Raw genomic sequence first — 14,385 nt, 5'->3', positions numbered from 1 at the left:
ATAAGAGTCAAACAAGGGATTTTAACAAAAGAAATGCGGGGTTGGGGACTTAGCTCAGTGGTAGAGCGCTTGCCTAGGAAGCGCAAGGCCCTGGGTTCGGTCCCCAGCTCCGAAAAAAAAGAACAAAAAAAAAAAAAAAAAAAAGAAATGCACAGGAATTTTGGGTCTTTAAAGAGACAAAATGTATAATGCCCCAAGATAAAATAAGGAATTAAGTAGAAAATGTACTAGTATTAACATGCTTTCGTATTGAAAACCTTTAACCGGGGCTTGAGAGGTTGCTCAGTGATTAAGCACATACTGTTCTTGCAGAGGGCCTGAATTTGGTTCCCAGAACCACTATCAGATGGCTAACGACTGCCTGTAACTCCAGTTCCAGGGGATCTGGTATCTCTGGGCCACACGCACGCACGCACGCACTCTCTCCCTCTCTAGTTCAGTGGGGAATATAGCTCAGTTCATAAAGTCTGTGCCTAGCATACATTCCATCCTGGACACCACATATATCAGGCACGATGGGTTATTTTCCTGAGGCCGATCTATCAAAATTCTGATAAAATTATTATGTTATAATTATGTCATAATAAATGTTTTAAAAATAATGAGTCAATTTTCAAGTTCAAATAGAAACAAACAGGCCATAACCAACATCATTCTAGGAAAGAAGAGATGCATGGAGAAGAGTCTGTCAGAGAAAACAGTCTAAGTGGTACAACACAGCTCAGAAAAACAGAGTAGGAAACACAGAAAGAATAAAAATCAGAGGAACGTGGCATTCAAACACATAGACACTTGTTGAGAAAAAAAATTAATTCATATCCCTACCTAGTAACCTACACCAAGATATACCACAAAGCCAAATGTTTACAAAGCAAACCCAAAGACTGTTAGAACAAATTTGGAGTAATTTAAAGCAGGAAGCTGTTAAATATGATGGCAAACCCAGAAAGCACAAAAGAATTATGAACTTCCTTGGAAACTCAGACGCACACATGCCCCAGTGCTGCTGAATTAAAGGAAAGCAGACAAACTGGAAAGGTCCTCCATACTGGGACAGGTAAACACCTGCATACAGGGCTTCTATTCCTTGTGTTGGCAAAAAGTGTGCAGGCGGATACAGGCTGGGAAGAGCAGCTCGACCCTTGGAATTAAGGAAGGAATTAAGTGGAAAATGGACTAAGTATTAGCATTAACATGCTTTCATATTAAAAACCTTTAACAGGGGCTTGAGAGGTTGCTCAGTGATTAAGCACATACTGACACCAGACAACAGAGGGTCAGGAAGATGAGAGGAAGAGGGGCTGGAGGAAGAGGGGGGGCTGAAGAATTACCTGGGAGGGGATTCTATGTGGGAAGCTAAAGCTAGTCCCCCTCACGTACACTCTCTTTTTCTCTTTCCACTTCCACAGGAGCTGATACTCAAATTCCATTCTCTTCTCCTCTATTATTTCATCTCGATATTTTTGTTTTCCTTTCCTGTATACCATCATAATATGCCACTTTATAAAAGAAAATCTAATCCTGTGTACAGAGTCAAACTACATCTCCCAGGGGTTGGTCTCAGAAGATGTGGTCTGAATTTGCTAGTCCTTTGCAAGACTGTTTACTCAATGTGTTAGATGTTATGCTAGTACGTGTACCTGTGCATGACACGCAATGCTGTGTCCATGGATGGCAGAGACACTGTGTCACAGAAAACTAGTTACAGATGGTTGTGGGCCACCATGTGGGTGCTGGGAACTGAATCTGAAACCTCTAGAAAAGCATCCAGTGCTCTTAACCACTCAGCCATCTCTCCAGCCCCAAGATTTCGTTATTGAATGTGGCCAATGGCTACTCTGTTCTCAGATTAATAAAGTCTAACAGTAAAAAGGAATTTACTAAGGAAATTAAAGAAAGAAGACACACAGGGACTACAGAGAAAAAAGGTGATGGGGAGGGGGAGGGAGTAGAAGGAAGACAGGGGCAGGGACTGTGATCAAGGTACATTACACGCATGCACGCAGGGACATGTCAGAATGAAAGCAGCCTTTCATGATTCTGAGTGTGTTGAAAGATTCTGAGGGGGTTTAGAGAGGAATCCTACTGCTGAACATGAAACAAGACACTGGAGTGAAAGTTCACCATGCCCCTCCATTTCACCATTCACACTAGGTGACTTATCAGTGCCTCAAAGCCCAGTGCCAAGAGGGCTGATGCCCTCTGGCCTCCACAGGCACCTGCACACGTAGTATATGCATACATGCATACATACATACATGAATTAAAAAAACTAAAAAAAAAAAAAAAAAAAAAGAATATAAGGCCAGAGGCGGATCAGGCCTTTAATCCTAGCATTTGGGATTGGGAGATCCCGGTGAGTTTGAGGCCAGCCTGGTCTACAGAGTGAGTTCTTGGACAGCCAGGACTATACAGAGAAACCCTTTCTGAAAAGTGCTGAGGAGTACACACTGGGCTGGTTGGCCCTTAGGCTGAGGAAGTGGGTTCTGAGGACAGAGCTCAAAGTTGGGGCCTCAGGCTTTAGCCTACTGAGCCATCACCCTGGCCCAAGAAAATGTGTATTTCTTCTTTTAAGGTCTGCTTTAGTGTTGTCCGTGTAAATTAAAAAACAAACAAACAAACAAACAAACCCCAAAACAACGGAACTTATTTTAGGGCCTTAGAAAATGAAATGATTTCAAATTTGAAAAAGTACAACTGTACCCCAAACATTACTAGGAATGATAACATTTTCAGTCTTCCCTAAGAAACATTATCTAATTTCCTCATAAAATAATTTTCTACAAGACAAGGAATCCTAGTTACTAGTCTCAAAACCAATATGCAAATACCTACAATTTAATGGAGTCAGAGAGACCAGAAACTAAGTACAAAGACCAACATTTTACCCTAACCTTGTAGAATTCATCCCGCTCCCCTGATGATGGCAAACACAAGACACATGTTACACAGAGCCACATTTACTCAGAAATGCAGGCCGCCCAGAGCTCGCCTCCCTCCAAAATTACAATTGTTTTCTTTTTCAAATAGCAGAATTTAAATATTTAGTCACAAACTAGATGTTAAAGGAACAGGCAAGACTTCTCTGGTCTCTGGCTGCCCAGAAGATAAATAAGCACATTTGTGTCTGAATTCCTTGGCCTTTTCATAAATAAACAACACACTTACATCTCTTGAAATTATAAGGTGGCCTCTGAAGGAATTCAAACATTGCAATGGGAGGCCACAGCATGAAGCCAGGCCAGTCTACACCACAGAGGCGAACTGTGAATGAGGTGCCTGTGATCCCAGAGCAAGCAAAACCTGGAGAGAGTTCCCATGGAATGAGATGCTGCTCAACGTTTAAAGACTCGAGGAAAGCCTCTTCTTTCTTCATAGCACAGAATCTTAATGTCAAACAGAATTCCTGTACCACACTGCTATGTCCAGACATTTAGACCCCTCAAAATCTCGTACATGTGGGACCAAGTGAGAAGGCTGCAGGTATGAAGGCACTGTGAAGGTGGGAGCTCACAGAATGACGACCTTCTGAGAGTTGTCCTCTGACTTCTACAGCATTCCACAAACACCCTGCACACGCACACAGACCCACAAGTGCACTCACGGAGGGAGGAAAATGCATGAGTGAATGTGAACAGGGTTTGGAGAGACGGCAGGTAAGAAAATTCACTGTTCTTCCAGAGAATCTGGGTTCAATTCCAGCACCCACATGGCAGCTCAGAACTATCTGTAACTACAGACCTAGGGGATGTAAAACCTCTGACCTCACAAGCACCAAGCACACACACCCAACATATGAACACCCACGTAAAATGAACAAACAAGTAAAACCTAGAGAAAATAAATGTATACTTGAAAGATTATTATAAGGAAAACAAAGACAACAGAGCAGCAGAACAGTAACCAAGCAGGTGGATATATATGTATTAAGAGGGGGTAGGTAATGAGCTTCAGTCCCCAAATTAAGGGTCATTATATTCTTGGATTTAAAGGGTAAAACAACTTTCTACTCTCAGACATTCCCCTAGGAAACAAAATCTCACAGACACATGAAATACCAAAAACTTTACTAATTTACTTCCTGTGCCAGGTATCCAGGCACATGAACTAGAGCCCACACCTCAGGGAGGGTTCCTGGCATCATAGCTCTCATGGAGATTAGAGCAAACCCTCAATCAAAGAGAGACAAGCCTGTGAAGAAAACACACACAACAAAGAACCTTCCAGATCAGAGCGCGGTTGTGCACGCACGCATGTGCACAGTTGCGTTCTCTCTCTCTCTCTCTCTCTCTCTCTCTCTCTCTCTCACACACACACACACACACACACACACACACACACACACACACACTCTTACCCACTCCAGTGTGTAGTAGAATAACTAGTTATACCTTCTGATGAACTCTACCTCTAAGGGGACCACAGACAGGACGTGGAGTTTGTCTTTTTAAAGCCAGGGAAGAAACCCTAAAGGCAACCTAGTGCAGTCCTGTTTCCCCACAAAAGGAAAACCTAACACATCTGAGGTCACAGGGCTACTCATGTGGGGCAAAGCCCACCCCACTCTGATACTCTTCCTCCATGTACCCAGATGGCTCTCAGGCACCCGGTCTGACTCTTTGTTAGCTCTGTCACCCATGAAAACCAACAACTTATACTCACTTCAAATAAACACGACAAGAAAAGCAACAAGAATTACACATACTAAGTTTCCTTTACACTAATATAATTATTATATAGTGACAGCAATTTTCACATAGTAATGTCTACAGACTTAGCTTTATACACATATATTTTCTTATTCTAAATTAGACAAGGACATGGTTTTTACAAAAAAACTAAAGACAATGATGTAATTATAATAAACACCTACATTGGTAGATATTTCATTTCCCATTTCTACCTTTAAGTCTACCAATAACAACCACTCTACATAGAAATACCATCAGAACTGCCTAAGGAACATTTGCTCAAGTCAACATCCTGGTGATTTTCATTGCATGCATTAGTTTCGCTGAACACCCTATTTTTCTACAGAGTATGTAGAAAGATATCAGACAGCCCATTTCACCCTAAGCAAACATTCCTGGGAATCTCACCTCTAACTCCTCAGCCTGGTCTGCATTTTCATCATCTGAGCCGTTTTTAGGTAAGTAAGTCATTTTTAATCTCAGATAACCTTTAACTCTTGATTTGTGGCTGTGGAAAAGAAAACAATTATTTATGAAACTTGAACACCAAGAAGAAGGCATTTATTTGCTGAGTTTACAGAATGCCTGCTGGCTCTGAGGGGATCTACTTGGGGCGCAGTGTCAAAATCATGTTTCTGTTAAGATAGAAAAGACTCATCAAAGAGAACAGAGGTTAGAAAGGAGAGCAATGGGGTATAGAGGAGTGGAAGAAGGCAGGAGGGAGAAAGGGAGGCTATGACCTGATGGGATGGGTGAGAAGGGGTAACTGAGTAAAGGACAGGGAAAACCCTGCTGGCACTTCAGCGGCTGGTAGCACACAGTGCGATGTGGAGATGTAGTCACAGAGTTTCTAGCAATTGGAAGAAGAGCTAGCAGGGTAACAAAAAAAAAAAAAAGGCGAGACTATTTCCTTAGCTATTTTTGGTATGCACACATTGTAATCAGCCCCAAACTAGAGGAAGAAAGAGATTGGACTCTTAGACTTCCTATAGAGGAATTAAACACAGGACTTTGCTCATACAGAGAATAAATAACAACAGTCACAAAGCCATGGCTCCTTTAAGTTGTTTTAATATTTATATTGCAAAGACTAGGTTAAAGCAGTAATTTTAAATGAAAAAGATTTAAGTGTCCATAATACAGTATTCAATGCATTTCTTACTTTGAAATAATAAAGTAAATGCTATGGTTTTCACAGATGGGTTACTCTGACTTGTGATGATTAATCATACATTCTAAATTGATTTTACTTGACAAAGTGGCACAAAAGATCAAAAGGAGTTTCACTTAGAACTTAAAATTAAAATCTGGAGGGCTGGTTCAATGGTTAAAGAGCACTTCCTGTTCTTGCAGAGGATCCAGGTTCAGTCCCCACTACCCACATGGCAGCTCACATAGGGCTGTAAGATCCAGTGGACCTGACTCCCTCTGCTGGCCTCATCTAGTACTGCACGCATGTGTTGCACAGACACCCATATACAGTAAATAAAGTGAGCAGCTCCTTTTCAAAAACTAAAGTCTTAGTTAAAAAAAATTTTCAGTTCAGGAAATTGCAAAAACAAGTGCACTAATTTGGCTTAAATTTTATTCTCTGTTCATGCTATTTTCTCTGATTGTGTGAATCTTCTAAAGTATTTTTGAAATTAAATTTAGCAAAATAAAGTTAAATATTTTCTTAATTTGTTTCTGTGCATATGAAGGAAGCAGCACATTTGTTTTACAGGAAATAACTGCTATTAGATAAATATAAGGGGGACAAATCATTCCTAAATTTTGTGTCATTTTAGGAATTTTATTTGCAATGTGCATAAACACTGTTTAAAGATAACTATGTGCATCTGTGTGTGTGTGTTGTATGTATGTGTGCATGTGTGTCCACGGACACCAGGAAGGCAGCAGATCCCCAGAGGCTCCAGCTGTGAGTCACACAACATGGGTGTTGGGTCCACTGAAAGAGTAGTGAGCATTTAACAACCGAGCCGTGTCTTCCAGCCACCTCAGTGTATTTTTCTTTTTTTTTTTTTTTTCTTTTTTTCCGGAGCTGGGGACCGAACCCAGGGCCTTGTGCTCGCTAGGCAAGCGCTCTACCACTGAGCTAAATCCCCAACCCCTCACCTCAGTGTATTTTAAAATCTAAAACAACTAAAGCTTTAAAACAAATAATACAATATATTTAAATAGTTTATCTATAGGGTGTTTAAATCCTGACATTTTAAAGGTTTAGCAAAGACAAAGTGTGTGGTATGGGAGCGGCATGTGTAGCTGGAGGATGGCTGAATGGTTCAGGAGCACTGGCTGCTCCTGCGGAGGACCTCATACAATTCTCAGCAGCAACAGCAGCACCAAGGGATCTGATAGCCTCTTGTGGCCTCCTTGGGAACTGCATATACACGATGCATATTCAGGCAGATAATAATATACATAAAATAAAAATAAATAAAAATCACAAAAAAATTTAGCTTAATACACTATAATCTTATATATTTACTGACCTTCTTGGATGAAGAACAAAATCCTTAAATGTATATGGTCTCTCCATTCTTGGGTTTTCAGTCTAAAATGAGAAAGGGGGTTAAGTACTTTTGAGAGAATTTATGAACTATAATGAAAGGCATATTGAAGAATGAGAAAAGGAAGTTTTAACTTGATAAAAGGGTCAGCTGGTAACCATGTGACTTTTGCTTCTTCTACAAGAGGAACTCCAACAAGTGCCAGAACTAAAGGAGTCAGCAGAGTGGGGTGTGGGGAAGAGGGGGGCGGGCTGAGGTGTGGGAGCAGGTAGGAGGCAAGTAGTAGAGGACAGTACAGAATGGGCAGAACCCCGCCCCAAAGGAACATAGGATATGTACAGTATCAGCAGCTTGACTCAGTTAGAGTAGAAAGAATTCTAGAACAAAACCATCAACAGCCTGGAAAGTAAGAGCAGGTCAAATATTCACAAAAGTCTAAGATCACTAAACACTGCATAAAGCCAAAGCCTCGAACACTGAGAGGGCACAGGTGGCCGGCTCATTAATCCTCTCTTTGTGTTGCTTCTCTACTTCTACTTCTTTGCATTGAAACTAACCTCCCTTCCTTTCTATGGAAGTCCTCCTATAAAGCCAGGCTGGCCTCAATGTTATAATCCTCCTGCCGTAGCCACCCAAGTATCAGGATTACATGAAGAACATACCCAATAAGAAGCTATTTCCTTAACATTTTTTGAAATTATTTTCTCTGGTTCGTTTCCACTCTGCCTTCTGACTTTCTTTCGGCCCACCCATGTAGACTAAGGTTTTTCACCTGGTCTCTCATGCTATTTGGGCACTGTGAACCCGCAACTCCTCCTGTTTCTTCTCCCTACACAATATACAGTTAGTTGCTACTAACTGACCACTTTCAACTTTGAAATTTCCCCCGTTTTGTATCAGAATTTAAAATGTATATTGCATGTGTACAGGATCCATCAGAAGTCAGAAAAGGACACTGGGTCCCATGCAATGGAGGTTTCTGGTAGCTGTGAACTGTCAGGAGAGTGCTGGCAACTCAGTCCCCTGAAGCACAGAGCCACTTCTGCAATCCCCCCAGTGACATTAGATTCTGAAAGGCTACCTAAGACTTTCCCACTGCTGTTTCCAACTCCATTTTCAGGAGTTTGAACTGCCCTGCAGACCCTTAGTTCCCATCCACAGAGCCCAGGGTCTGGCTCTGCTTATAGGGGTAATTCCAAACCCTTTAAGTCCAGGCTCCATCTTGCCACTAATCCCTGTGGTTCAGTTTCTTGTTGGAGCTCATGTAAGGAAATCTTAAGAGAGAGTGAAAAGGAAAATTAAGATGAATTTCAAGAAATGGCTGACATACTAAAGATTCATGTTAGCAGTTATTAAACTAAAAATCACAAATACAAAGCCAAAGTCATGGACACCTATACTAACCGGTAAAGGATAGAGAGGGACATCCACTTGACCCAGGAAATCATCTCTTGTCTGTAAAAGAAAGGAGAAACAGTATTACGCATACACTCAACATCACTGTTTGTTCTTTGATGAGAAACTTGTTTAACCCACTGCAGCATGAGTGGAGGTCAGTGAAAATAGCAACGCCCTGTGGTGCACTCTTGGGCGAGACAGCAGGACTGGTCCTGCAGATAGTCACTGCACAACAGAAGTATGGACGTGCAAGCACATGACAGAATAGCAGTAGAAGCAGAAGAGCTGCTCCTGAAGAGAGATGGATAAGTGAGAGGGAGGAGTCAGGCACACAACCGCGCAGCGCACAGGAACTGTTCAGTCCTTAAGCAAACATCTGCTAGGTTCTGCTTAAGGGGTGGGAAAGCAAAGCGTGGCATTAACAATACAATGGGAAAGTAAGCAGGGAAATCTCAGGATAAAAAACAAACAAACAAACAAACAAACAAACAACCCCAACAATCCTCACTGGTCCCTGAACTGCTCTCCTTAAAGGAACAAGGCTCAAAAAGACTCCAGGCAATGTTCACCCAAGAGGCAGCTTGTGGCCAGCCCAGCTAAGGTAGCTTGCTAGACTGAGAGTCAACAGTCTTCCAGGAAGGGACCACAACAAGCTCTCTCTCCACCTAGAACCGTATGCATGAAATTTACTACACACAAAACAAGAGGGAGGAACCAGGCAGAAAATTATTTGAAAAACTCCAAGTAGGCAAGGTTTTTTCAGGACTGGGAAAATAGAAGCTTAAATTTCAATAAGCAGATGCCTGACAAATCTGAATTATGAGTGAATGATAAGCACATCATTATTAAATGCTAGAAATTATGGGAAAATCTTGAAAGACAGCAAATTTAAAAACAAAAACAAAAAGGCAAAACCACTGCACACAGGAAATAACAATGTCCATGGTGGAGCTACAGAGATGCTGGGTGGTTAAGGGTGCATGTTGCTGCGATCCAAAGTGGCTCACAACTGCCCCCACCTCCACCTCCAGGGTACCCGATGCCTTCTTCTGGTCACATTCACCCACCCCAACCCCATATTGACAGACATAACTGAAAATAAATTTTTAAAATTTAAAATCTTGGGGTTGGGGATTTAGCTCAGTGGTAGAGTGCTTGCCTAGCAAGCGCAAGGCCCTGGGTTCGGTCCCCAGCTCCGAAAAAAAGGAAAAAAAAATTGGTTAAATCTTTGACATATAATTCACATAAAGTTTACCCACTTTAAGTGTAGGCGGTGTATACACAGGTAGGATTGATTACATGTTGAGGCTAGAGACCAACATGTTAAAACCAGGTGGCATCCTCTATCCCTCTGCCTTACTTTTTAAAAAGTATTTTTATTTTATGTGCATTGACGTTTTGCCAGGGTTTACATCTGTGTGAAGGTGTCAGATCTCCTGGAACTGGCGTTACAGTTATGAGCTGCCGTGTGCATGCTGGGAACTTGAGCCAGGTCCGCTACAGAAGAACAGCCAGTATTCTTAACCACTGAGCCATCTCCAGTCCCATCTCTGCCTTATTTTTTGAGACAAGGTTTATCACTGACCCTGGAGCTGATTTGCCTGAACAGGCTGGCCAGAAACTCTGTCCACTCAGGTGCATCTGGCACTCTCAACATTTATGTGGGTTCAGAGTTTCCAAACTCAGGTCCTCATGTTGGTAGCACAAACCACCTAACTAACTGTGCCGTCTCCCCAGTCCTATTCTCTTCCCTTTATAAAGAAAATGAGTTGAACTGTCGTAGACTGTGAGTGTGTGTGTATGTGTGTGTGTGTGTTTGTGTGTGTGTGTGTGTGTGTGTGTGTGTGTGTGTGTGTGTTAAGCTGTCTCTCTGTAGGAATAGTTTTCATGAGACACTGAGGAGCAGGAGGATGAAATTAATAAACAAAGGGTTGAGCATGCTGGGTGGATTGTAAGGCCAATAAAATTAATGAAGGGGCCTGCAAGTGTGAAGCCCAGAGGCCCAGACTCTAAAACCTATATAAATGCCAGTCTGGTGTGGCTGGCCGCCCACCTATAATTCCAACCTGGGGAAGAAGCAGGGGTCCCCCATCAAGCTGGCTAGCAGACCTAGCCACATCAGCAAGCTCCAGGCTGGGTTCAGAGACCCTGTCTCAAAGAGTAGCATTGGTAAGCATTGGTGAGATGATTCTCAGCATTAACCTGAGGCCTCTACAAGGACATGGACACGTGTGTATCCACACACATGCATTCATGCGCACACACATTATGCCTCCATGAAAAACAAACAGTAATCAACGAAATGAAGTCCTCCACACCTCTGGCCACAAGATGGGGAAAGACAAACAGGTAAAAGGGAAATTGACTCTCCAGGAACGATAGCTGATAATCTCCACAGCCATTGGTGTCACTCAACGATTGCAGTAAGAATGGACTTGTCCTGCCCCACGCACTACCCAGCTGGGACATTATTCATCAGGTTGGAGTCATCTTAATGGAATTTTTCCTCCAGACACTTGTTTTTTCCTTCTGGTGTGAATTTTACCAAAATAACCTTTTCTAAGCAGCTAGCCCCAGTTGGGTTTTTCTACTGAAGGGTAAAAGTGCTGTCAGCCCATGGTAGAGCAGGGACACCATTAGACCATAATGGTGCTGAGCTTCTGTCCATGGGGCCCAAGACAGGCATGCGAACATTTATCCCTTCATTTCTCATGCTGAAATAGTAACTATTTGAGCAGGTTTTTCAAACATGGAGTATGAAATACAAGCATCAACTAACTCTTTGTGGAACAATATGTCAAGATGTCCTTGAAGACAGAAATCCTAGCTGAGGCTTTTTGACATAATGATTGTAAGCATCCAAAATAAACCACCAGAAGTAATCCTGGTATCTTCTAACAAGTCCTACTCTCAAAGGAATGTTTATGTGAGCATAAATCCACAGGACAATCTCAGATGTCAGTAGTCCCCAGGCACCACCCATCTCTGTGTTTCCAGACACTGGAATGTGGTGTCACTATCTGAGTAGGATAACTGACCTGCAAGTCCTAGTGACTTGCTTATCTCTGTTTCCCATCATATGCCACCAGGGCCACTCTAATCTATGAGGTGGGACTGGAACTCATAGGTCCTCATGCTGACTCAGCAAGCACTTTACTGACAGAGCCATCTTGTTGTGTTACATGGTCGGTTGGTTGGTTGGTTGACTAATCTTGCCCAAAACAAGGTTTCTTTGTAAGCCCTGGCTATCTTGGCACTCACTCTGTAGACCCAGGCTGGCCTTGAACTCAAAAGATCCTCCTGGGGTTGGGGATTTAGCTCAGTGGTAGAGCGCTTGCCTAGCAAGCGCAAGGCCCTGGGTTCGGTCCCCAGCTCTGAAAAAAAGAAAAAAAAGAAAAGATCCTCCTGCCTCTACCTCCTGAGTGCTGGGATTAAAGGTGTGTGCCACCATGCCCAGCTCTGACCAATGTTTAATGGTTCTATGTCTGTGAGTGGCAGGAGTGCATGCTTATACTTAGTACATTGTCGAGAATGCAAAAGGTCACAGTGTGTGTTAAGAAAATCACATTTTAATGAGGTATGTTTGAATTAGTCACTCCAGTACTAGATGTGCTTCTAGAATATAACCAGGTATATAAGACAATAAATGTGAAGGTCAGGCAATTTATGTATTATAAATTAATTCCCATAAGCACCTTGAGAATCAGGTTAAGTAAAATGACTTTTAAGATAGTTTTAACCTGAGTTAGTGCAGTTATATATCCCACAGAGAGGAAACATTTTCCTGTGTCCATCACTGTGTCTATAAATTGAGTAATAATTCAAGGTGTCTTCTCTAAAAAGGAATTGACCAGAGGCAGAGCCAGAGAGGTTACTTCCTGTGGAGAAACACCCTAGTCCTATTGGAAAAGCCCTACATTACAGAACCTACAAGAACTGCACACTGATTCTCTTTCAAAAACAAACAGTCTGACCCCCCCCCCCACACACACACACTGAAACTTTAGAAACTTTAAAACTTTAAAAAATTAAAAATATTCAATTAAAGGGAAACTTGGGGAATAATTTTCTGGAAATCAGAATAAGGAAGAAATAAAAAAATAAGAGGAAAGCCAATTATATGATCAATCTAAAAAGTGCCAATCTTGGGCAGTAGAAATTCTAGAAATAGATTAGATGGAAAATCTTTAATGAAGTAACTCTTCAATTAGACATGTTAAAGAATATGGGTCATCTCACATCTTGGAATTTGGATAGTCAGGTGTTTGAATGAAACATTTGGAGATTATATTATAGCATTTTTCTCTCGCTGTTCTCTATAAATTATGTTGTCCTCCCATCTCATTAAAGGCTCTTTAAATCTCATAATAATTTTTGTTATTTACATCAGGTTCCTATTCTGTTTCTGGTAAATACTTCAGTTAGACTCATTTGCTCTGAACAGGACTTATGTGTTCTTTAAGCTCTATGACCCTGTAAGGGCTGAGCCTTGGTCATGAGGAAAGGCCATTCTTAACTAAAATAGTTATTTGAAACCAGCATCAACTCAGAGGATCCCACCTCCAGGCTTGGAGGAGCGCAAACACTGTCTGTAAGCTAGCTGGATGGGCTTTGTTGAAATGTTCTTTAAAGTCTTCTCCATTCAATTTTCCTTGCAGAAACTTGACCTGGGTCTCTTACTCAGACACTGAGTTCTAGGGCACCATTTTAGTGGAATGCGCAGGCTATGAATCAGTGTACTGTGGAAACTAATCCTTGGGTCAGGATCACAATATTCCATTGGCACTCACCTTAGGGACGCGATATTCATTTAGGAGAACCATTCAGTCATCACTTAAATAGCCTAGATTGGTTATATGTCCCTGCCAGGGTGTCAGCTCACCCTCAGCCAGCAAGATCAGTTCTACCTCATCCCAAAGGGACCGCGACTTTATTCATTAATCAACACTTTCAATGGTGAACTCCTGGTTGTGAACTGCCTGATGTGGGTGCTGGGAACCCAACGCAGGGCCTCGCTCCAAGCCCTGGATAGTCATGTACGCTGCTCTAAAAACAGGGCAATTGCTAAGTGATTTAACACTGATTTAGAGTTGACTTTTAGTAGCATTATAAAAGTATAAAATGATTCCCTAACTTCCTTTAAAGTAGCAAAGGGAGAGCCACACCTAGGCGTGTGGAGTTTACAATGTCTCAATTGTTACATAGTGCTGTTTAAGAATTACATAGTTTCAGTAGCATCCTGACTGGCATGCCTGAAGAAAGTATGCTTACAAGATTCAAACAGTGCTTAAAAAAGCCAGAAGAGTTAAGGAAAACAGAATATTCCAACAGTCCTCATGTTGAAAAGGGAAAATTTAACATAACCATTTTTAACGAAACACACCAAGGGGCTAGAGAGATGGTTCAGCAGACACTGGGTATGCCCCATGGTGCACTTACACACATGCTGGCAAATCGCTTATACATATAAAATAAAAACAATTAAAAAATAAAATAGCACAGATGTTTCTGAATGGCAGATTTTGGTTAGTTTCCAACTATTACCACGAGCAAAGATGTATATATAATCCTCTTCAACATCGAATGAAAGGCCACCATATGGTAAGAACTTAAAGTCTGGATAGCATTATTTTCATTAAGATTGACAGCATACCGAAGACAAATGTGGCTTCTTTGCTGTGTGTCCACTTTTAATGGCTAAACTCAAGATCTAAGCATCTGAATGTAAGCTGAGTGTTGATTATTTTACATCTAGCATCAGGAGAGTCAAGCACCACTGGTTTCTT

The 14,385-nt window shown here is 41.8% G+C and overlaps 1 protein-coding gene across 4 annotated transcripts in view; it reads right to left on the bottom strand.

Annotated features, from left to right (window-relative positions):
• Positions 1 to 14,385, bottom strand: part of Nedd4 (NEDD4 E3 ubiquitin protein ligase) — an 84,892-nt gene that overhangs the window by 30,005 nt on the left and 40,502 nt on the right. For all 4 annotated transcript variants that reach the window (XM_063264950.1, NM_012986.1, XM_039080889.1 and 1 more), the window contains 3 exons: positions 8,606 to 8,656; positions 7,184 to 7,245; positions 5,100 to 5,199 (listed from right to left, as the gene is read on the bottom strand). In XM_063264950.1, coding sequence (XP_063121020.1) covers positions 5,100 to 5,199; positions 7,184 to 7,245; positions 8,606 to 8,656 — 213 coding nt within the window. The remainder of the gene's footprint in view (positions 1 to 5,099; positions 5,200 to 7,183; positions 7,246 to 8,605; positions 8,657 to 14,385) is intronic.

The sequence above is a fragment of the Rattus norvegicus genome, chromosome 8 (assembly GCF_036323735.1).
Source record: "Rattus norvegicus strain BN/NHsdMcwi chromosome 8, GRCr8, whole genome shotgun sequence".
Lineage (NCBI taxonomy): Eukaryota > Metazoa > Chordata > Mammalia > Rodentia > Muridae > Rattus > Rattus norvegicus.
The sequence above is the reverse complement of the archived record's forward strand: the minus strand, read 5'-3'. Positions and strand labels throughout refer to the sequence as shown.